The 23,304-nt window shown below is 48.0% G+C and overlaps 1 protein-coding gene and 1 long non-coding RNA gene across 5 annotated transcripts; one reads left to right on the top strand and one right to left on the bottom strand.

Annotated features, from left to right (window-relative positions):
- The first annotated feature begins 249 nt into the window (after positions 1–249).
- Positions 250–22,829, top strand: CNOT3 (CCR4-NOT transcription complex subunit 3). 4 transcript variants are annotated; one of them, XM_080976366.1, is made up of 19 exons: positions 250–357; positions 6,844–6,901; positions 7,753–7,827; positions 8,314–8,381; positions 8,648–8,722; positions 9,414–9,503; positions 11,645–11,773; positions 12,480–12,575; positions 12,820–13,039; positions 14,102–14,235; positions 14,418–14,474; positions 15,094–15,409; positions 15,822–15,927; positions 16,882–17,059; positions 17,306–17,405; positions 18,492–18,693; positions 19,929–20,061; positions 20,220–20,345; positions 21,485–22,829. In XM_080976366.1, exons 3-19 carry the CDS (start codon positions 7,803–7,805, stop codon positions 21,581–21,583), a joined length of 2,154 nt encoding a protein of 717 aa, XP_080832492.1. In that variant the 5' UTR covers positions 250–357; positions 6,844–6,901; positions 7,753–7,802; the 3' UTR covers positions 21,584–22,829. The 4 variants fall into 4 exon arrangements, with proteins under 4 accessions (XP_080832492.1, XP_080832494.1, XP_080832493.1 ...); XM_080976368.1 differs by lacking the exon at positions 250–357 and adding an exon at positions 2,405–2,427; XM_080976367.1 differs by lacking the exon at positions 250–357 and adding an exon at positions 5,804–5,925.
- LOC308460259 lies at positions 6,280–9,528 on the bottom strand. Its single transcript, XR_013978523.1, has 4 exons — positions 9,385–9,528; positions 8,617–8,695; positions 7,667–7,762; positions 6,280–6,457 (listed from the first exon to the last, which is right to left on the bottom strand). It is a non-coding gene; the product is annotated as an uncharacterized lncRNA (long non-coding RNA).
- Positions 22,830–23,304: the final 475 nt, after the last annotated feature.

Raw genomic sequence — 23,304 nt, 5'->3', positions numbered from 1 at the left:
GGTCACAGTGGCTACATCCGTACCTACTGAGCCAATCAGTATACGGATACGCTTTGACGGACATTTGCCCTTAACCAATAGATTAAAGGTATTTATGTAAATGACAGCTGCGGCTGCGCCGCGTCGTCCCGCCCCGGTTTCCCTCCACCAGCCCCTTCCCTACCACCCAATAGAAACAGAGACTATCCTGAAGGGCGGGTGACACATCCAATGGAATTTAGCCAGAGGCGGGTCGAGCGGAAGGAGAGGGGGGGAGGCTGCCGCCATCTTGGATGCCGCGGAGGCCGAGAGAGGGGGGAGAGGGAGAGAGGGAAAAAGAGAGAGAGAGAGAGAGACCCGGAGACTCCGGAGCCGCCGGTGAGAGAGCGAGAAGGGGCGGGGCCTAGCCTAGGGGGCGGGGCCTACGAGTACCTACGGGAGCTCCGTAGGGGGCGTGGCCAATGGGAGGTCTATAGGGGGCTCTATAGGTGGTGGGCGCTGTATAGGGGGAAGGTGTTTCCGTAGGCGCTGCAGCGCGGGGGGCTGCAGGCGGAGGGGGCCTCTGTTGGGGGCCAGGTGTTTGGGGTTGCAGCGGTGCGCAGGGGCCACGAAGGGCGCCCTGCTGGGGAGGATGCGGGGGGGCGATGCGGTTCCACAGGTAGGACCTGCACCTATAGGATGTGAGGCCCACATGCCTCTGTGGGGAAGAGGCGCCTGGGGTGGAGCGAGAGCCTCTGGCAGGAGGATGTGGGGCGGGCGCCGTGTGATGAGGGCTACTTTGAGCCAAGGAGGGTTGTGGGTCCTTGTGATCACCTGGAAAACTTGCACATATAGTTTATACCTGATTTGGAGAGGTCCGTAGAGAGGCGTGTGTGTGTGTGTGTATGAGAGAGAGAGAGATCTGTATTACAGAAACGATTCCTATAGGGGGTAGTCTGTTTAAGCAGAAACAACAAAGTAGTATTGTGGTACCTTAAAACTTAACAGATCTCATTATGGCATAAGCATTGTGGCATCTGATGAAGTGGATTCTCGTTTGCAAAAGCTTATGCCGTAATAAAATGTGTTAGTCTTTAAGGTTCCACAATGCTTGTTATGTTGCTGAAGTATCCAAAAGAAATAAAGGAACCCGTTAGAAAAAAACGTTGTTTTCATAAAGCCACCTCTCCCCCCCACCCCCGCTTGTGTGTGGATGTGTGTTATAGGGTCCTGTAGGGGCGTCTGTGCACCTGGGGAGGGATCTGGAGTATTTCTCTCTCAAGGTAGCATTCAATGGTTGGAAAACCCCTATTAGCATATAAGTGCATCTCTTAACCATAAGTAACTTCAGAGTGATAATAAGAATTCGTAATGAATTACTAGAGGAATGTGTAGCTAGCTGTCAACATGTCTGCATATCTATTTGCTTTTTTTCTTGTTTTGGTTTTGCTAGTTGCAGGCAGAGACAAGGCAGTAAGTAGGCAGAGGAATGAAGCTGCAGCCTCTTATGTATGGGATGGCTTGCTGGCTTTTGAGATTTCATTGGCCTTTACCTGCAAACTTTGGAGACTTAAGGGCTAGAGACATGGGGACGCGGGTGGCGCTGTGGGTAAAACCTCAGCGCCTAGGACTTGCCAATCGCATGGTCGGCGGTTCGAATCCCCGCGGCGGGGTGCGCTCCCGTCGTTCGGTCCCAGCGCCTGCCAAACTAGCAGTTCAAAAGCACCCTTAAGTGCAAGTAGATAAATAGGTACTGCTTTATAGTGGGAAGGTAAACGGCGTTTCCGTGTGCTGCGCTGGTGCTGGGTTTGCCAGAGCAGCTTCGTCACGCTGGCCACGTGACCCGGAAGTGTCTCCGGACAGCTCTGGCCCCCGGCCTCTTAAGTGAGATGGGTGCACAACCCTAGAGTCTGGCAAGACTGGCCCGTACGGGCAGGGGTACCTTTACCTTATAGCCAGTCACTGACTGTAATGTAAAAAGTACATTACAAGTCACACCTTTGTCAGCGTTACAGCTGTTATGTAGAATATGTCAAGACCTAGTGAAATCTCAGTAGCTTGGCAGAAACATAGGAAGCCATGTTTTAAAAAAACAGATCATTGGTCTGTCTAGTATTGTCTGCACTGACCTGTCATAGCTCTACCAAGTATTCAGAAAGGGGTATTTCTCTGTCCTACCTGGAGATGCTGGGGACAAAACTTTGGATGTTCTGCATGCAGAACGTGTGCTTTACTACTAAGCTGCTTACAAATTGAGGCTACTACCTAAGATATTGAATTTCCCCTTTCTCCTCAGGGTTGATGCTTAAAAATTGTGTGTGATCCTAGGAACTTGGAATATTTCTTCTGTTCTGTAAGGCACACTGTTAATATTGTACCGTAAATAGCTCAGTGATTATGTGCACAGGTGGGATCCCTGTATTATTATTTTTTCAGGTCTTGGGTTCAGGACATGTTGAAGGCTTGAAGGTAGAGAATGCACTTTGCCTATACAGTATATGTGCATTTGTTTATATATTTATAAAAGCTGTCCAGTAGATTACAACAAAAATATTTAAAAATATCAAACACAACATAGTTTTAAAAAATGCAATACACCAGATTTTTAAAAAGGGAAAAAAAGCAGAAATTGAAAAGCTTGTTAAAATATTTATTAAGTCTTCAGGTGGTCTTAAAACACCAGCAGTGTAGGAGCAAAGAACATTTCTTGGAGCAGGAGATTCTATAACTGCTTCCTATATTGTCACCAGCCCAATCTCTTGATGACAGCAGGAGATGGAAAAGGGCCTCTCCAAATGATCTAAATGGATGTGCAAGTTCATAAAAGTTCCAGGTTCAATTCTGACTGTCAAATTATCTCTTAATAGCCGGGCTAAGAAAGGCCACTGCTTGAGGCTTTGGGAGAGCTACTGCCCATTAGAATAGACAGTACAGTACCAGGTCAGGGACTAGAGGCTGAGAGGTAATGACTCATCTGTGGGGAAGACTCTGAGGCCGCAACTGAAATGGGATTTGAATTCCTAGGTGGATTGGACCACATTAGCTTATGGTAACCTGATGGCAAGGCTGTCCTTAAACCTTTAACTCTGGGAAATGCTAATATATCAAATCTGTTAGTAAATGTTAATCTTGAACAGTTTAATGACAGTGTTCCCTATTGCTCACAGGGGGTGGGAAGGGGTCTTTCCAGAAGTTATTAAGGCACAGGATCCAGATGTCCCTGTAAAAAAATTGTGGTCCTTTTGCAGGAGAACTGCATTTACCCAGCATTCAAAACTATAGGTGGGAAATTGCCATTTTCCTCCATATAGAGTATCGATTGCATTTATGTATGAGTTGTTCAATGGGCCTAGCTACCTATTGGTCACTACCTGTGACATAAATCACAGTAAAAGTTCTCTCTCTGAGCTTGCTCATCATTCAAGTGCAGTAGCACTCATCTAGCCCTTTAAGAAAGCATCAATTCCAAAGCATCTCCAATCTTTTTTTTTGTGAACCATCTCCTGCCTTCCTTGATTTTTCTTCAACTTTCCAAAGGCTTGTGTGTTCCTCTCTACTTTGGTTGACCCCCCCCCCCCGGATGTGTTAAAAGGAACAAGCCATGCCCACTTCATCCAATTCCTTTGATATTATTATCCCCATATTGCAGATGCCAGGTGAGGCAAAGAGAAAGTAGCTTTCTTGCGGCCACTTAGCGAGTTCATAATGGAGATCGAGATTCGAATCTTGAATTTTCTGAATCGCAGCTCAGACTCTTAGCTACTACACCACACTTAGAGAAGCAAGGCTGTTTGCATTTAGCTTGGCTGCCTCCTTCAGGCCATCACAAATTAGTGGGGACCACTCACACACTGGGTACATGGCTGCATTCCATGTTGCCACCATGTTCTGCAAATGGGACCTTTCGGTTGGGTACCAGAGGTTCAGGACTGTGTGTCAGTCTAGGTTTTTCTTTTATCTGTGGTCTCCTCTGCAGCAATTCCCTCCCCCCCCCAAAAAAAAATCCTATGGGGATTGCACAGAACAGTTTTACAAAATAATATAAAGGGTATATAAAAATAAATATTTCCAGGGGGTGCACTTTATAGGATGCATAGAGATAGCTTAAGAACACTCCAGAATTGAAGCCCAGTGAACTGTGACATAATTGTAGCGAATGCCTCAGGACACTTGCAGTGGTCACTATTTATGAGGGTAGTGCCTCTAAGGCTGAAATTCTAAACATGCTTTCAGTCCTATTGGACAAAGTGGGCATCACTTCCATGTCAGATACAGCATGGGATCCAGCTGTAAGTCTTCTCCAGATATGCCTCCTTCCACCAACCCCCTGTCACTCCACATCAAGCAAAACCCGGTCCTTTGCAAAGCATGTAGGACATATTCTGCAGCAAGTCAGAAGGCTGTTGGGGCTGCGTTAGGTAGGTTGATATGTGCAGTGCGGCTCGAGAGAGTTTTATTTCCCAAAACACTACAACTCGGTTACTCAGGCAATGAAATCAGTTGGGCTAGACAACAGAAAGTGTTGCTTATATACAACACAAGGTTCGTAGTTCATCAGTAGGACACATGTTTTGCATGTGAAAGGTTCCATGTTTCAAGTCTTGACTTCTCCAAGCTGGGAAAGAGTTCGGTCTGAAACCGTGAAGAGCTGCTGCCAGTCAGTGTAGACGTTACTAAGCTAGATGGGCCAGTGGTGTGACTTTGAATATGGCAGCTTTCTACATGAATCCCTTGCTCAAGATGCAGTGCTCCACATTAACTGATTGTTTACTCTACAATATGCCCCACAGTCATTTGCAGTGGTTCCTTGGGGTTGTTCCTTGAATGTAGAATATATAAACACTGAGCTGTATCAGTATGCCAGATGTAAGTAACCAACATGAGGCTGCAAATAGCTGTTTTATGACAGCCACAGGAACAGAATACAAACCAAAAGAAACACCCACAAGAAAAACCCAGAAGGCATCCTATAACTTACAATAGTTTCAGTAAAAGCCCAAGTTTGCCATCTTAGATGTTGCTGTCACCATTGCTTGGTGTAAGGGTTTTGTTTTGCTTTTGATTCTGCTCACCAAGCTGTTCCTGTCAGTGAGCAAATCACTACTGTTTTTTCTTCTTTCTCAGGCTATCGGACTACAGCTCCCATCTTCCCTGATCGTTGACTGTGCTGGCTGGGGCTGATGGGAGCTGGTGTCCAGCAACCTCTGGAGAGCCACAGGTTCTCCACCCCTGGTCTAAGAGGGCCTGGCCTGGACTCCTGTGCCTTTAATGGCAGCTTGATATGCAGAAATCGGCAGGTGAAGCTTTTCGTAGTGTGAAAAGAAGCATAGCCACCTGCTGATGTTTGCAGATGAACCTGCCTTTAAGGGCACTGGAACAGCATCTGGTTAATTTTCTTTAAAATGCCCAGTTCTTCCAGTGAAGCCCTTCCTGCCCTCTTCCCCAGCTTGTTGTGAGATTCTGAATTCCCTCCACAGCAGGTAAGAGGAACACAGCATGTTAGGTACCATCTCCAAGTGAGGACCTGGAAACTCAAAAAATTGCAATTCTGTGCATGCTTACTTGGAGAATAATTCCCTTCAAACTTGGTGGAGCTTACTCCTGAGTAGACATGCACTGAACCAAATTGTGTTTATTCCAGAGCTGGCCTTTGACCCAGGTCCCCTGCTTGGAATAGGAAAATGTTAGGAACTTTCTGGGTCACCCCAAATTCACATTTATTGTTGGTCTGCTGATGCCTCTTTGTGAAGAAAGCTTTGTTTCTGAAGGGGTGAGGTGGGAGACCCAGACTCACAATTACTTGGGGAGGGTGGGTGGGTGTGTATGGTGGGATCTTGCAGTTGACAGTAGAGAAACAGGCAAGGAAAGAATTCCTAAGTTTTCTGAAGGTTAGGAAGCTGAAGCTGGAGGGCAGATGCCTACCAGGGTATGGAATCTTTGGGAGAGAAATGGTGAAGAGCCTGGCAGGTATGTAGTCTTAACTCAGGTAGCACAAGGAAGTGATAAGCTGGGCTGCGCCACTGCAGGTGTGGGTCACAGTTTTGAATTCTCCCTTACATTTGATTCAAAATGGTAGAAAACTAGTATCCATCAGCAGGTACCAAGCTAGGCGAGAATCTGTCTCGTCCTTATGGTCCCCCGGTTTTTTCATTGTGCACTTAACCATTACATTCCCTCTCCCCCTGCCCGCAAGTCTAAAGTGGTCCAGTCCACTTTGCTACCTCAGAATTCTGCTGCGTGATTTTCCAAGAGTAGAATGGAAAATGTGTTGCATTGGCTGAGAATTTTGGAGAGAGAATAGGGACTAGTTCAGACATGTGATAAACCCATAAACATTTACTAGTTCAAATTGCACAGGCTTAACGATGGATGTTGTTTGTGGCATATTTTCAGTCTGGGAAGAAAAAACAAACATCCTGCTTTGCAGACACCTTTGCAAGCATCTCTTCACATACCTGCACTAGCTTTCCCCCTAGCAGGGCTCCTGTGCCTTTAATACCTGTGTGACAAGGAGAAATTCAGCTTTTCCTGATGTATAGATGAGGAAAGCTTAACCCACTAAACTTCTGATGGGGTGGCAGGTGTTTCCCTGCCAGGAAAAAAAAAGTTACCAACCCCTAGTGCTGGGGTTTTTCTAGTCTAGGACAACTCCATTGTCTGGTGACCCAGGAACCCTTTCTTCCATCTGCAAGCCCTGTACTTTTGCCTCATTCCAGGCCTGAGTCTCTTAGACTGCAGTAGCCTTAGCCAGCCACCACTGTGCCTTTATAGGTGCCTCTTGTGCTTCCCAGCTTGCTGCCTGACATGGTGGGCAGCTAGATGGGGGAGGAGGAAAAGGTGGGGCTCTTTCCCCCGTTAGTCATGTGCTTTTTCTCACCTGCATAGGAACCTGGCTGGAAAAGAGAGAGAGAGAGAGAGACAACAAGCGCCCAGGGGCCACTAGGTGAGTGCAAGCCTTACAATGCATCCCCTAGCCTGCTTAAAGCAACACTGTCAAATAACAGAGCACAGAAAAGCTGGCACCTAGTCAGTTGTTGTTTTTTTGAAATGGACAAAATAAAAAGCTGCTTGGCTTGTGAAACCACCCAAGTCTTCAGGGCCTTGTAAAAAGCCTAACTGTCTTGTGCACCAAAGGCTCATAGTCTGGAAAAGACTGTAGGAGAGTGTGGCAGATAAGGATACGGTATTATGGGGTTGGGGAAATCCCTGCTCCAAATCTGTTCCACCTTGGACGATCAATGTGTTTTACGTTTTTCTGGAAGACCGGGTGCCTTTAAGGGTTGCATGATTAAAAACCCAAACTCAACAGACGAAGCTTTCCCTGGTGTTGCGTCACCTGAATACTGAGTAAAGCTCCACACGCTGAGGGTTTGCCTGTTGCATGGTCACCGGGGGGGCGGTGGGAAGGAGTTCTTTAATTCCACTGGGTCCAGTTTCCCTGTCTATAGAATACTTCCCCCAAGGCATTACCTCCCACTTGTCCACTTTCTCCTGGGATAATCTCCGATTCAGCTAGGTTTGTGGCCTTTACTTTTCATTGGACAGAAACTCTCTGCTTTTAATGAGTAGAAATCAACAGGGGGAAGCACAGTGTTGAAGAAAGCCTTACCTGTGACTTCTACTTTTTTATATATACAGCTGCTGAAAGCAGTAAATGTTCTGTCGGTTAAAACAAAGCAGTAGCTCAAATCTTACTCATCCTTCTTACCTCCATTTAGCACCTTCCAGCAGGAGGTGCTACTTCTGTCCTGGGCTTGCTTCGTAACTTTGTCTTTCTGCTGGCTTTTCTTAAAGCGTCAACGCTCTATAAAGTATGAAGAGAGCCCCTCTATAGTGAAGGAAACATGGCAGACAAGAGGAAGCTACAAGGTAAGGGAGCCTACCTGCACTCTCCAAGCTCAGGGCTACTAATACATGCTAGGCACCTGGCTGGCCTGCAGAAGAGGGCGGGGCTGCTCATCAGAACAGCTGGGCCAGAGCCAGGACTCCTCTGAGCTCTCTTGGAGAGGGTGGGGTCTCGTTGGTTAGAGTGGAGGGAAGGGAAGAGTTGACTAAAGGAGCAAGAGGGCCCCCCCTCTTTTTTTTAGAAGTGGAGAATGACTTGGGATATTAGAAAGCAATAACTATGCTCTGAAGGGAGAGAGGAGTTTAGGAAGGGGAGAGGTGGCTCGGTTCTCTTTCGGTCAAAGGACGGATCTTGCACTTCAGTAAAGTGAGAGGGGCAGGCTTGCAGGAAGCTGAGGGAGAGGAGAACCACCGTTCCAGCATCCTCCTCTCAGACTGGGAGGAAGGAATGGCCAGGTATGGGCAAGGTAGATCTTATGATTGCTCTCAGCAGGGATTTTCTCTCCCCAGGTGAGATTGATCGGTGTTTGAAAAAGGTGTCGGAAGGCGTGGAGCAGTTTGAAGATATCTGGCAGAAGGTGAGGGCTGGCAGTGGCCTCGCCTCCTAAATTCTGCCCTATTCTCTGACATCCACCCCACACTAGCCTTTTAGACCACCACATTGCCCTGTAATTGTTCTTGTTGCTATGTCCGCAGAGGTTTCTGTTCTTCTCTCCGCCCCCCCCCCCCGAATCTTTTCAGCTCCCTGTTTGTTTTCTGCTCTGGGTTGCTTTCCACCCTGAGTCCTGGGGTCTCCCATCTTTCTCACCCCACCTCTTGTTTCCTCTTTCTCCCTATGCAACAGCTCCACAATGCAGCTAATGCCAACCAGAAGGAGAAATATGAAGCCGATCTGAAAAAAGAAATAAAAAAACTCCAGGTAAACATTTTGCCTGGACTTGTTTCCAGATCTTTTCTTACCAAATTTAGGGAATGTTGGGGTTGGAGTGATCTGTGTATCAGGACTCTAGGGGCACCTTTGGAAGGAGCAGAGGAAGATGGGGCACTCTTTCCCCACAGGGCTTGCTGGTTTATAGTTAGAGAGTAGAGGTTGGGGTGGCCTGGACCACAGGTATGGCTCCACTGAGAAGGGGGAAGAACGGGGGGGGGGGGGTTCATAGCTTCATTGTGAGAATGCCTTGGGATAGCAAGGATGTATAGATTAGATCAGCCTTCTCCACCCTGATGTCCTCCTGATGTTTTGAACCACACCTCCCATCATCCCTGACCATTGGTTGGAGGTTTAAAACATCAGATCAGACATGGCTGAATTTGAGTAAGAATGAGGCTTGGAAAAGCGTAGATTTTTCACAAAGGACAGTCTGTTTAGTGAGTTTAGATTCTGTTAAAAGAAAGTGAATTCTAATTGTTGGAGCAAGGAAAGGCTAGCTTCCTTGTTTGCGAATGCCAATTCTAGCAGTGATAGCATATGATGAACAATCTAGAGGTTGTTACTTCTGTTTGCTCATACCTCTGACCACTAGCCTTCATTCATCGGAGGAAAGGTAGGTTGGCATCTTTTCCCCAGCCGTTCCCACCTACCTGCTTAACGGGCTCTTCTTCTTCTGCAGAGATTGAGGGACCAGATCAAGACGTGGGTTGCATCCAATGAGATTAAGGACAAAAGGCAGCTAATAGACAACCGAAAACTCATTGAGACGGTAAGAAGAATCCGCTACCTGCTACATATTGGTGCTTGGCAAGAGACCTAATTAATTGGAGGTTTATTTTGGGAAATTGTGTCTACCAAAGGTATAAAACTAACACATTTCATTGCCTTCAGCTATTTTCATACTGGTTCTTAGTTTTGCTGAGGATCTCCTGTTTATACGTGGCCTTAACTTTGCTTAGCTCCTCCCCCACAGCATTGCAATTGGCTAGTAAGTAGTGTGACCTCATAAAGGTGAGCCAGCTTGCCTTTACAGTCCAGATATAGACTGGGAGACTTTTGCAGAAAGGGGTTCTGTGAGGAGTCCAGGATCCCTTTGGAGCAGGTCTTCTGATTGAGACAACATGGGATAGATGGTAAAGTTTTAGAGGTGGTTTAAAGACACCCAGGGGAAAGGTCTATTGAGTTGTGACCCAAGACTTTCCTGGGCCCTTTTGGAAAGGAGTTTAACACTTGGACAGCTGTTTTGCAACGGGCAAGCAGAGTTTTGTATTTGCCATGGTGATGTGCACAGACTGGCATGATGCATATTCAGATTTTAACTTTTTCTTTTCTTTTCTGCACGGTTCTGCACTGCTGTAAATCTCGTCTGTTATCTTCTAATGCAGAACCATCAAGCCCAAGTGCTGTGTGTTCACTGTGGCAAAGAAAGGGTGATCACTGACCAATTCACGGGGGCACAAATTGCATATTAGTTGGATCATTCAAACTTGAGGGCAGCTTTGTGCATTAAATAGCTGCTTACATGTTTATTGCTGTGGGTACTTGCAGCCGACACTGGCTTCTTGGCATGTGCTGTGTGACTGAAAATGCATTGGTACATACACATTTTTTATGGGTTTGCCTTAAATCTCCTTTTGCAAGGTAATGTGTGCAGAGCCATTTCTTCTGAGTTCCATACACGCACATGCACTATATTCACAAGTTCTCATTTTTTATTTTGGGGGAAAAAAGTTTCAGAGACAAAATGGGATGGTTGAAAAAGCTGTCAGCGAGGTTACAAAAATAGACTTGAAGCCTGGGATTCCTGGGTAGGAAGAGATCCTGGTAAATTCCAGCTAATGGTTAGGGAGCCAGGATTCTTTAGTTAACAGGGGATGGGATGCAGAGCTCTCTTAGGGCATGGAGCTGTGTGGCCCAGTTTAAACGTGGCAGCTGAATTGGGGTGGTAGGATCTTGGGATGGAAGGCAGCACTTCAAACTACAGATGAGGCAAAGCTGTTTTTAAATGTCCCTAGAGGACCTCCACCCCTAACCTACCCACCAAAATAAATGCCTCTGCCAGGGAACAAGCAACACAGTAGTAGAAAGGTTCCGATCCAACCACATCCTTTCTACTGCACTGGTTTTTTTACTTGCAGTGGGCTTTTTAAAAAAATACACAAGAATGATTTAGAAATGGTTATCCCTCCATTGCTGTCTGGAATAGAACAGTCCATTCTACCACCTGAGAATTCTGCCACTTCATTCTGCTGCCTGTGGTTCTCGGGCTGGATCTGCAGTCTCCATGTTCAGGAAAAATAACTTAGTACAGTGGTACCTCGGGTTACATACGCTTCAGGTTACACACTCCGCTAACCCAGAAATAGTACCTAGGGTTAAGAATTTTGCTTCAGGATGAGAACAGAAATTGTGCTCCGGCGGCACGGCAGCAGCAGGAGGCCCCATTAGCTAAAGTGGTGCTTCCGGTTAAGAACAGTTTCAGGTTAAGAAAGGACCTCCGGAACAAAATAAGTACTTAACCCGAGGTACCACTGCACAGTTCCTCGTAGGGGTTTGCTTCAGGATTTAGGTGGGAGAATTGTGTGATTGAATGGTCCCTTTTAACAAAGTAAGATCCCATTTTGTATCCTTTAAATGCCTACTGCAGATAGAATTCTCAGTCCACCAATGATGAAAAGCCTGGGAAGAGTTACCCTTTCCCCATCCTGATTGAAGATTGAAAATTGGGGCTGAAACATGCTTGGGAGTAATTAATCTAGATTTATTTATTTATTTTGCTATTTATCTCCTCTGCTGCTGCTGAGGATTTCTGCCTTTTCAAATGATCACTGAGAGGGGAATATATGCTGATAGCTTGGACTTCTCAGCGACCCTTAGCTCAGCTAGTTGCCTCTGGTCTGTCTTTTCCAGCAAATGGAGCGGTTCAAGGTAGTGGAACGTGAGACCAAGACGAAAGCCTACTCGAAGGAGGGCCTGGGCCTGGCGCAGAAGGTCGACCCAGCCCAGAAGGAAAAGGAGGAGGTCGGGCAGTGGCTGACGGTGAGGACAAGTGGAGGCTGGCTGCTAAATGCCTGGAAGGAGGAGCTGCTTTTTAGCAGACGAAGGGAGAAGGAAGCTCTGGTTTTTAAGGGGTGTGGCTTTAAAGCTGGAGCAGGAGAACCCCTGGCCCTCCAGATACCCTTGGACTACATCCAACTTGCATCAGCCCTGACCATTAGCTGTGCTGACTGGGACTGATGGAGGTTATAGATTCTGTTAGCAACCGGAGGACCACCAATAACCCCTTCCTGCTTTAGAACTTCCTCTTTTTATAGTACTGGATGTAAGCTGTGACCTTATGCCATGTGATACAGATGGTCCTCCCTTTCCACTCATAGTTGACATTGGAGGCTTGAGGTTCAGACATGGGGGGAGGGGAGAGACAGATTCCTCCCTCTCCCCCCCCCCCCAATTTTTTTGTCACCTCACCTGAACCCGAGAGCTTCTGCTTGCCAGGCTTTGTTTTCTAATGATAGCAAACAGAGAGCCATGAGGCCCAGTCTGGGGCTGGAGGGAAAATCTGTGCCCGTCCAGATACTGTTGGTGCTGCAAGCACAGCCAGTGGCCGGGGATGGTGCGAGTTTTAGTCCAATAATATCCGGACGACCAGAGTTAGGCACCCATTGGCAAGAGGGAGAACCTCTTTTCCATGGTGAGGGAGGATTGGGGAGAATAACATGTTTCTTCCTGTCTGTCCTTCCTTCAGAACACAATAGACACCTTGAACATGCAGGTGGATCAGTTTGAGAGCGAAGTGGAGTCGCTGTCTGTCCAGACGCGCAAGAAGAAAGGAGACAAGGATGTGAGTCGATGGATGATGTCCTCCTCGGAGGACGGAGGGCTGTGTTTGGGGAAATGGCATCACCTCACAGGTCAAAAGCCAAGGTGGAGGTATCTATGGGAACGATGACTTCTGAGACCTCACAAGAAACAAGATTCTGTGAGGTTGGGGGTCAGGCTGAGAGGTGGTGCCTGGGTGCTATGCTGTGAGCTTCCTAGATGGGTGAGGATTTGAACCTGGCTCTCTTCCCCTCCCCACCACACAGAAGCAAGACCGAATCGAGGGCCTGAAGCGGCACATTGAGAAACACCGGTACCACATTCGGATGCTGGAGACCATCCTGAGGATGCTGGACAATGACTCCATCAACGTGGACTCCATCCGCAAGATCAAGGATGACGTGGAATACTATGTGGATTCCTCGCAGGACCCTGATTTTGAGGAGAACGAGTTCCTCTATGATGACCTCGACTTAGAAGACATTCGTAAGTGTCTCCTTTGGGTGGGCTGCTTTTGGTTGAGGTTATATGTGGGGTGGGGGAAGCCAAAGCAGCCTTGAGACTTGGGGAAGAAGCAGTATTGCAGCGCTAGCTATGATAACTGTGAAGGAGCAAACTTCAAATCATTTTAAATCAACCAGTTATTCCCTCTAACAAAACCTGTGGTCTAGAGGCAACTGTCAGTTTGAGCTTAGCATTTAGTTTGATACCCATCCACCCTTAGAACCGCCCTGAGACCTCCGGGTATATGGCAGTATATAAATTCAGTAAATAATAATAATATTTAGAAGTTTCGGGTTTTACTGGGTAAGCGCTGCCATTTGGCTGTTGTTGCAGATTCAGCATTTGGTGAGAGTCTGCTGTGGTTCTGTGCATTTTATTATTGCTAGATAGCTCATTAACTGTTCAGAGATTTGGTTTTGTTTTATTTTGTTGCTACTATATCTGTTCACCTGGGCTACTGACTCTGAACGTTTGCGTCGTGACCCTTCTCAAAACTCCAGGAGCGTATGCTGTTCTTTGGGTCCCAGAAACTTGTTTGGCTGGTTTACTTCAGTGCATTGTAGTGGTGGGGTTTGGTGTAAAGAATTGGGCGTACTGATCCCTGATTTCCTCTTAATCCTTTTTTGGGAGGACGGCACTTGCCAGGTTATCAGTACAGTGGTACCTCGGGTTAAGTACTTAATTCGTTCCAGAGGTCCGTTCTTAACCTGAAACTGTTCTTAACCTGAAGCACCACTTCAGGTTAATGGGGCCTCCTGCTGCCGCCGCGCCGCCAGAGCACGATTTCTGTTCTTATCCTGAAGCAAAGTTCTTAACCTGAAGCACTATTTCTGGGTTAGCGGAGTGTGTAACCTGAAGCGTATGTAACCCGAGGTACCACTGTATACTTTTCAAATATAAAGTGGCACAGCAGTGAACTCTTGCAAAGCCCAGACAGCGGGATCATACTCTGTAACAGAAGTACTCACCTGCTGGATTGTGTCACTGCCGACGAACTGCAGCCTCTTTGGGTTCATAAGCCTCTCCTTGTTCTTGACTCTGCAGCACAGGCCCTGGTTGCCACTTCCCCACCCAGCCACAGTCACATGGAGGATGAGATGTTCAACCAGTCCAGCAGCACGCCTACCTCCACCACGTCCAGCTCCCCAATCCCTCCCAGCCCTGCGAACTGCACAACAGTAAGGAGGCTCCCCTGTTACGATGCCAGGGGTGGGGGGTAGGAAAGGGGACCTTTCGGGATTATATCAACTTGAGCGAATAGTACTGAATGCTTCTACAGGTTGTTAGAAACCCAGCTTGCTTTCTTAGTTCCACGGGTAACAGCTCTTCTAATCAGGCCTTCCTTCCTTCCTTCCTTTAGGAGAACTCTGAAGATGACAAGAAACGGGGACGATCAACAGACAGTGAAGTGAGCCAAGTGAGTTTGGAGCCCAGAATTCATTCCTCTCAAGGGTTCGGCTTTTGGAAGATGGGTTAGAAACTCCCTTGGTAATTTGAGCAAGGGGAGAGGAGCCCAGGCTTCTTGGGAAAGAGGGGCATCAGGACTAGTTAGGTAGAGCCATTTCCAGCATGTTACTTCTGATCTGGTTCAGTTCTGTTGTGAAGGATGTACCACTTCCAGAATGCATGCAAGAGTAGGGCTGGGGGTTGGGGGGTTGGGCAGAGCCGCTTGCTTTGAGAGTAACACCCACATTGCAATCTCCTTAACGTACAAACACCTTGCATGTGAGAGGGGAACAGTTTCTATCATGGCCACCTCCTAAAAAGTTAGCTTTTACAGGCCGGGAGTTGTCCGTGTGAGTTTGCTTTCCCATGGGCTCCCCTCTCTGAAAGCATTTTCTGAGGTGGTACAGCCCAATAAGAGGACTGTACCATCACCAAAAGGAAGGTATGTTTTAGGCCAGCTCTTAAAAGAGTGGAGGGACGGGTGAACCGAGACAGGAATGGTTCCTAGTTTTGCCCTCTTTTGAGTAGAAAGGCAGCAGTTATGATCCTAAATCTTCTCTCCCCCCTCTCCCATCCTTCTCTCCCCCCAGTCCCCAGCGAAGAATGGTTCGAAAAGCCTCCACAACCACCACCACCAGCCGCCTCCCACAATCCCCACCAGCTACCCGATGGGCGGCAGCTCCAGCACTTCGTCCTCGCTGGGGGACGGGCCTGGTTCCAACAGCAACGGGGCTGTGGCTGGCAGTGGGAACGCGAGCGGCAAAGCTAACCCTCCGGCAGGGCACGCACCCACCACCCCGACCCCTTACGCCCAGGCTGTGGCGCCCCCGCCCACCAGCACCAATGCCTCTCAGCCCCGGCCTCCCAGCACCCAGCAGAACGCCAGCAAGCAGAACGGGGCAACCAGTGAGTCTGGGGTCTGGGCCATTGCTTCGACTTTCCCAAAAGATTCCTGGGGGGTTAGGAATGGCTGCTGTGTTGCAGATGCCAGGTGTTTAGCAGGGTCGCCTTATGTAGCTGTGCCTTTTCAACAGCATCTTGAAAATCCACAGGGGAGAATCCTCCATGCTCCGAAAAACGTCGCCTGCCAGCTCCTTCCTATCCAGCAACAGCTAAAGGCCAGGCTGTAATGTGGCGAGGCCGGCAGTTGCTGTTTTATAGGCTACGGGAGGGGAGGGTTGAGACGAAGCCAAAATTAGGAGCTGCTCCATTGATACCTAGGCCAGGAAGCTCAGTTTCCCCTCGTTTGTGTAATGTTGTGACCATTTAGCCCAGAAGTCAAGCCAGAGCTGCTTTCTTTTTAATCCCTCCTGCCTAGGTTATAGTTCTGTGGTAGCGGACAGCAGTTCAGACTCCACGCTAAGCAGCGGCAACCAGGCATTGCCTAATCAGACGGCGTCGCACAACCCGCCCAGCGCTTCTGTGTGAGTTTCTATCTTGTCCCTTCCTGGCTGTCCTTTCTCACTCTTCCCACCATGGACCACTTTTCCTAGTGGGCAGACCATAGAGTTTTACATGGTTGTAAGTGGTGTTTTGCTCGCTCTCTCTTTTTTTTTTTTTTTTTTGCCCTCTTTTGGCAAAGTGCATTATTATATTTTATTTTTTAAATTTTGCTTTAAACAAATACAGGTAAATATAAGCAACCAAAATTACAAAAGAGAAATCAATAATAATAATAATAATAATAATAATAATAATAATAATAGAAAAGAATACAAAACTACAAAAAATATCAAAGCAAAGTGCATTATTTGGCAGCATTTTTTTTTAAAAAAAAACTTCTGTGTATCTTGGTATCTGGGCACACAAGGAGCTGGGTTGTAAATGTTGCTGATGAATAAATAAAATATAACTTTGCTCTTTAGCTCCGGTCGGAGGCAGTAGTGCTTCTGAATGTCAGTTGCTGGAAACCACAGGAAGGGAGAGGGGGCCCTTGGGCTTGGCTCCTGCTTGTGGGTTTCCCATTGGCGCATCTGGTTGGCCACTGTGAGAGCAGGATGCTGGACTAGACGGGTCGTTGGTTTGACCCAACAGGGCTTTTCTTACGTTCATATTTACTTCCGGGCTCAGTTTAAAGTGCTTTTATATAAAGACTTTTATAAAGACTCAGGCTATGCTAGGATGTTCTCTAGAAAAATGTTCTAGTCCGCATAAACCTGTCTGATCCTTACGATCAGAGCCCCTCCTTGGCTTCCCGTCACTGCCAGAGATGCAACCAGAGAGGGTCTTTTCAATGATGGCACCTATACTTTGGAACATCTTCCCTGGGGTGATCTGTCAGGTTCTCTCCTTTCCTGTGTTTGGATCAGACAAGCCTAAAGTGTTCTAGCTTTGAAGGAAGTGCAACCCTGACTTCTGTGTCTCGCCTCCTTTGGCAGCAAAGAGCCCAGCGCAGCTTCACAGCCACCGAGCGGTGGCAACACCACTGGATCCAGCCTCCTGGTGCCTCTGACTGCCAACCCTCCTGCCTCGCCCACGCCCAGCTTCTCTGACAGCAAGCCTGCCCAGACCCTGCTCAACGGGCCACCCCAGTTCAGCTCCGCAGCAGAGATCAAGGTGAGCGATCGCTTGTGCTCCGCACGCAACAGGCTGCTTCCAGCCCTCTTTCCTCCAGGGAACTTGGGCTGGTGTTTGTGGCTGTGCTTGTCCCCCGTCATCCTCTCAAAAGAACCCTGGAAGGTGGGTTTGCCCGAGAGGTGACTTAACTGCCTGTGATCTCCCTGTGAGTCTTAATCATTGCAGCAGCTTTCATAAAAACAGCTTTCTCTCACTCCTCCTTTGCTACGTTTGTGTGTCCTGCAGGCACCTGAGCCTCTAAGTACATTGAAGTCAATGGCTGAGAGGGCAGCTATCGGCTCTAGCATAGAGGACCCCGTGCCATCTCTACATCTCGCTGAAAGGGGTAAGTGTGGAGAAAGAGGCATTGCCCCTGCAAAGCTGTGGTTCAGGGGGAAGGCCAAATAGTGTCAGCACAGTTCAGGTGCACATTTCTAAGTCCTGTGGCATTCCTGCATGTGCCTGACAACCTTGATCAGAAATTGAAGTGTGGCTACTTTGGATGAGAGGTGGTGGTTTCTAAGACCACCAGTCTCCCCTCTTCTCTCTCTGTTCCATTCTATACTCACCCCCAACAACAACAACAACAAAATCCTTGACCTACAGGCAAGTCATTCTGCTATAGATCTCAGCCCTTCCATTCACCATTTGTGTTGGCAGTTGAGGAGCAGGCTGCCATCTGGTACACAAATAATCAGTTTTTTCTGGCCCAGATGTTGTCCCTGGAGCTTTTCATTGCTTGATATTTTAAACCAAGAATCTGTGACAGAGTCAAGCTTGCTTTAAAATGAGATCATAATAAAAAATTTAATGAAAGTGTTCTCTGAGGCTGTGGGTCTGTGCAAGAGAAGGAAGACATTTTGGAGGAGAAAATGAAGTCTCCCAAGTTCTGAGTAGTACAGTTAGATCACTGATTTCACTTACACGATCACAGCTTTATGCAGGTCACGAATGAATAAATGCCAAGTGTGGTGGGAAATGGGGTGCGGGGGAGCAGGAAAAAATGGCTGGCGAATCCCATTGGCCATTGGGAGAGCGTTTGGGTGTAGTTGAAAAGTTGGGAGAGTGGAGGAGGTTGCAGAACATTTGGGAGGTTGCTGGAAAGAGATCAGAGGAGGCCGGAGAGATTTGTGGAGGAGTTGGAGATTTGCTTCTCTTTCCCCCCGGTTTGCTAGGGGTGTTCTGCTTTTACAGGATTTTGCTTATTCATGCAATAGCAAGAAATGAGATTGACCTGAACTATAATCCGCAGCCACCTTTTAAGAGATGGTAGCAGGGATAATAACTCTTGATGAATCAAAGGACTCGTCGTGAGAAGCAGGAGGAGCTGCTTTTAAAAACACAGCCTTCAGAGTCCAGGCTCGCTTGAATTGTATCCTGAGAGCATGTGCCAAGTCCCCGCTGAGTGATTCTTTCCCCTTTTCTGCTCCAGCTGATATCTTAATTACGAGCACGACCTCCCAGCCAGCCTCCAACCAGCCCCCCATCCAGCTATCTGAGGTGAACATCCCCCTTTCGCTCGGGGTGTGCCCCCTGGGGCCTGTGCCTCTCACCAAGGAGCAGCTCTACCAACAGGCCATGGAGGAGGCCGCCTGGCACCACATGCCTCATCCTTCTGATTCAGAAAGGATCCGGTAAGAGGGTTTGCCCTGGGGTGGGGGTGGGGGTGGGGGTGTCAGGGGCCTTTGCCTTTCACAGACCAAGTCACATCCTCAAGTTCTCTGAACTGTAAATTGTCAGTCCAGTTTTCATATCGCCAGCACAGCTCAAACTCTTCCCTTTGCTTGTAAGGATGCAACAAAAACCCACTGTTGCACATGGGAGACACACAGGTCAATAGCGGGGAGATGCAATGCATGGGGATGTTCCTGCTAGGGGAGGAAAAGAGCCATCCTAGAATCAAGGAATTGTAGAGTTGGAAGGGGCTGCAAGCATCATCTAGTCTAATCCCTGAAATGCAATAATCTTTTGCTCAAATGTGGGATTTCAAATCCATGACCCTGAGATGAAGAGTTTCAGGCTATGCCAACTGAGCCGCTCTGGCAATTGCTGTTGCCCTTGACGCCCTCCCTGGACCCTGAGGATTTAGATCATCAATTCCAGTATTTGGGGGGCAAGTATTCGTAAGAAAATAAGAGCCTGGTGGAGCATACCAAAGCCCATTGAGTCCAGCATCCTATCCTCACGGTGCCAAATGGTTGCCTGTGCAAAACCAGGAAGCACAAGAGCAGTCTCCCCTCTTGCGGTTTCCAGCAACGCATATTCAGAAGTGTTGCTGCCTCCCAACTATTGAGGCCGAGCATAACCATAATGGCTAGTAGCCATTGATAACCCTCTCCTCTCTGAATTTGCCCCCTCCTCTTTTAAAGCCATCCAAGGCTGTCACTGCCTCCTGTGGGAGCAAGTTCCTTAGCTGAACTATTCAAGAGGGTTGTGGCCACGCAGCAGAACACCAGTCCTGCAGGATCTGCACTGGCTGACGGTCCTCACAGACTGAATTCAGTCTAACGCTAGCATATAATGTCCCTAATGACTTGGGACCCAAACCCTGAGATTGCACACCCACCCACACCCTGGACCGCCTTGAGATGGTTGGACATTACAGAGGCCCATCAGTCACCAAATAGTGGCAGATGGAGGGAGAGTTTGGCACAATCCGGTGGGAATTGCTGATATCGTTTTCAACTGTTTTCCTTGGTTCGCTTCCTCCATTCCACTCCAGTTGCCATCTTGAACTACTGTCTTAACCCTCCAGCCAGCTTATCTGTGGGGTTTGAGGTGTGTGCATGGACACATAGGGGATGGGGAGACTGCTGCCACCACCACCACCAGGCTGGAGTTGAACACACTCATCTTCTTAACCCCATAGGCAATATCTGCCGCGAAACCCCTGCCCGACCCCTCCGTACCACCACCAGATGCCTCCCCCACACTCCGATACGGTGGAGTTCTACCAGCGCCTCTCTACAGAGACCCTTTTCTTCATCTTCTACTATTTGGAGGTAAGAAGTTGGTAGTTTCTGATGGACAGGTTTTGCCCACCACCACCACCCACTGGGGCCTATAAGTGCTCCGCGGATGTGCTACTAGCATCCCTCGCTTGGAACTGGTACCAGTGTGTGTATCCTACAGCCCTCACCTGTCACCTTATGCTTCAAAGGGCACGAAGGCACAATACCTGGCAGCGAAGGCGCTGAAGAAGCAGTCCTGGCGCTTCCACACAAAGTACATGATGTGGTTCCAGCGGCACGAAGAACCCAAGACCATCACTGATGAATTTGAGCAGGTGAGGGGACCACAAAAGCTCCTATGCAGGGGGGGAATGGGATGGGCCCAGCACATGGATTCCCAACCCCCCTGGAAGCTGCCTTATACTGAACCAGACCGTTGGTCCATCGGGCTTGGCATTGTCTACACTGATTGGCAGTAGCTTTCCCAGGTTTTCAGACAGGTTCCTATGCAATCCTACATGGAGATGCCAGGATTTGAACCAGGGACCTTCTCTGAAGGCACAGCAGATGCTCTGCCACTGAGCTATGGCCCTTCTCTTACTGGAAGAGAAGAATGGGGGGGGGGAATAATGAGGGGACCAGAGTAAGTAGCCAGGTGAAGCATAGAAACTTTGCCTGCTAAGCCCTGGAGCTTCTTGTTGAGTTTTGAGCCAGTTAATTCCAGTGTCATGAAAACTAGAAACCCTTATTGTAAATTTTTGGGTTTTTTAAAGGATTCCAGTCTACATGAATTCCGCTGTAACTCCCATGAGGATGTTGTTTGGCTTGAATGTCTGAAAGTAGGGCTTAAGAGTACAAAATGACTGTGCGATGCCACTGGGAATTTTATAATCATTTGTTTTCTTCTGTAACAGGGAGGTGGGGAGAAAGTAGAAAGCAGGAAGGACAGTTTTCCCATTTTCAAGGTCCTACATAGTTTTCTTGTGGACATTGTTGATTTGAATAAGAATCGCCTTCTAATACAGCTTTGCTTCAGCTCTCTCTGCATTTAATAAATGCAGAAAAGGTTTTGAGGTTCTCGGGAGTTGTGGTTCATGCCGCCGTCCGCAGGGACAGCTAGTTACCTGAGTGTGACTTCTCCCTTCAAGGAAAATATAGAGAAGGGAGGGAGGTCTGTATTCTTCTGCTGTATACCTACCTCTGAAATGGGTATTCTGATGTCTCTTCTCACCACATAGCTATATGGCATTGGAGTTCAGCAGCTCTGAATGTTTCAAGAGGATGAAACTGGGATCCTGGGGGCCCCCAACGCCCTTCCTCCTCACTGGGAAGTAGCCCAGTCCTTGCCTCCTGCTGTCAAGTTTTAATCTGACATGAGAGCGGAGTTGCTAAGCTGTTAATTCTCTGACTCTTCCTTGCTGGGCAAGAGGAAGCTCATTCTCCAATACACTTTGTCTCTCTTGTTTCTGCACAGGGCACTTACATCTACTTTGACTACGAGAAATGGGGCCAGCGCAAAAAGGAGGGTTTCACCTTTGAATACCGCTACCTGGAAGACCGGGACCTGCAGTGATGACCTGGGGCCAGCAGGGGGTGCCAAGCCTTCCTTCCAGAGACAACTGCGGTGCGCTTGGGGCAGCAGCAAAGGAAGACCAACCAATAACACCACATCACCCCACACACACCCCACCCGTCACAACCGTGGGGGAACGGGGCGAGCTGCACGTTTTTTTAAAAAAAAATATGCATGCAAGTTTTAAAAGTGACCGCGGGACGGAGGAGGAGGGGCGGCAGTGGCGGGATTCTCCTCTGCCTTTTCCTTGCTCTCTTCTGCCTGTAATGCATACGAAGAGGTCGAGAAAAAAAGGGGAAATGCTCTTCAGGGTGAGAGAGTGGAGATTAAAAAAGAATTTGAGAATCCCACCAAAAGAGTGACTTCCCCCCAATCTACATTTTTGTGTGTCTTCTAAATTGGAGAATTTATTATGCCCCTTCCGCCACCAATTGCAGCAAACACCAACATCCTGTCCTCCTTTGCCCTCCTCGCCAACCTCTCAAGTGCAGACGTCACCCCCGATTTGGCTGCCATCATATGCCCAAGTGTGTGACAGATGAGGGCACAGGGCTCTATAAATATCCCCAATAGTCAGAAGCGTTGGGAACAGTTCAGGGTGACTTTGCTCCAACCTCTGCCTAGTTGTCACTGCTGGAAATGGCAAAAAGCAAAATGACGCCAACTTGTTACCAACCGGTGAAGTCAGCCGGCTGCCAGAAAGGATCCCAGTACAAAGTATTTTGTGGACTGGTACCTTCTGTTAACATTTTATAGGCCGCCGTATTTTTTCACTTGCTTCTGCAGGTGATTTTGTCGAGGGACACAAAACGCCACCTGTCCTCATCAGTTCAGTTTGGAAAAATTCCCAAAGCTCCCCTTCCTTACTGAAACTTTGACTTAAGGGAGTATATCCCCACCCCCACCCCCACCCCCTTTGCTGCTTCTCTCCTAACCCCCCCACCCCCACCCCCCGTTTTCCAAAATTTTGTTGCCACCCTAAATTTGGTATCTGAGCTCATATCTTAATCTGCTGCTCCTCCCACAGAGAGACCCTCCCCCTTGATGACTTGCAATTTATTCCTGATTGGAGGGGAAAGACTTGGGGAAACCCAGAGAGAGATGGAAAGACAGCTGTGTCCCACCATCTCCCTCCTCATGCAGCCCCCTGAACTGGAGCACCCCGCCCATGCCGCTGTTTAAGATATTTTTTCGTAAGCCTATTTTCGTTTTGGAAAATATTTATGAATAAATAGTTTTATATGAATGTTCTTCTTCTCTTGTAGAGAAAAGGGGAGAGAAAAAGGGGGGGTTGTGGAACAAGGGGTGTGAAGAAATCCAATAACCCTGCTTTCTCTTTGTGCCTCTCAGAAGGGGCAGTGACTCAAGGTAGTGATTGTATGTTTAAGGTGGGATGTGCCATGTTTAAAAGCTGCCCAGAAGAGATCTTTTTATATGCCTGTTGTTTTTGCCCATGGAGTTTTCTTGACAGGGATATTGGAGTGGTTTGCTGGTTCCTGCTCCAGGTGGATCACGTTTAGTCAATACTCTCTTGGGAAAGATGTTGGGAAAGATTGAGGGCACAAGGAGAAGGGGACGACAGAGGACGAGATGGTTGGACAGTGTTCTCGAAGCTACTAACATGAGTTTGACCAAACTGCGGGAGGCAATGGAAGACAGGAGGGCCTGGCGTGCTCTGGTCCACGGGGTCACGAAAAGTTGGACACGACTAAACAACAGAA

Source organism: Podarcis pityusensis (assembly GCF_964106645.2).
Source record: "Podarcis pityusensis genome assembly, chromosome: 13".
NCBI lineage: Eukaryota > Metazoa > Chordata > Lepidosauria > Squamata > Lacertidae > Podarcis > Podarcis pityusensis.
The sequence above is the reverse complement of the archived record's forward strand: the minus strand, read 5'-3'. Positions and strand labels throughout refer to the sequence as shown.

What these genes read in the sequence shown, in the direction of transcription:
- CNOT3 (XM_080976366.1), top strand. Translation starts at nt 7,803, where the DNA reads ATGGCAGACAAGAGGAAGCTACAAG. An exon ending in AGACAAGAGGAAGCTACAAG is followed by an intron (nt 7,828 to 8,313) that starts GTAAGGGAGCCT and finishes TTCTCTCCCCAG; the next exon opens with GTGAGATTGATCGGTGTTTG. An exon ending in CAGACAGTGAAGTGAGCCAA is followed by an intron (nt 14,475 to 15,093) that starts GTGAGTTTGGAG and finishes CTCTCCCCCCAG; the next exon opens with TCCCCAGCGAAGAATGGTTC.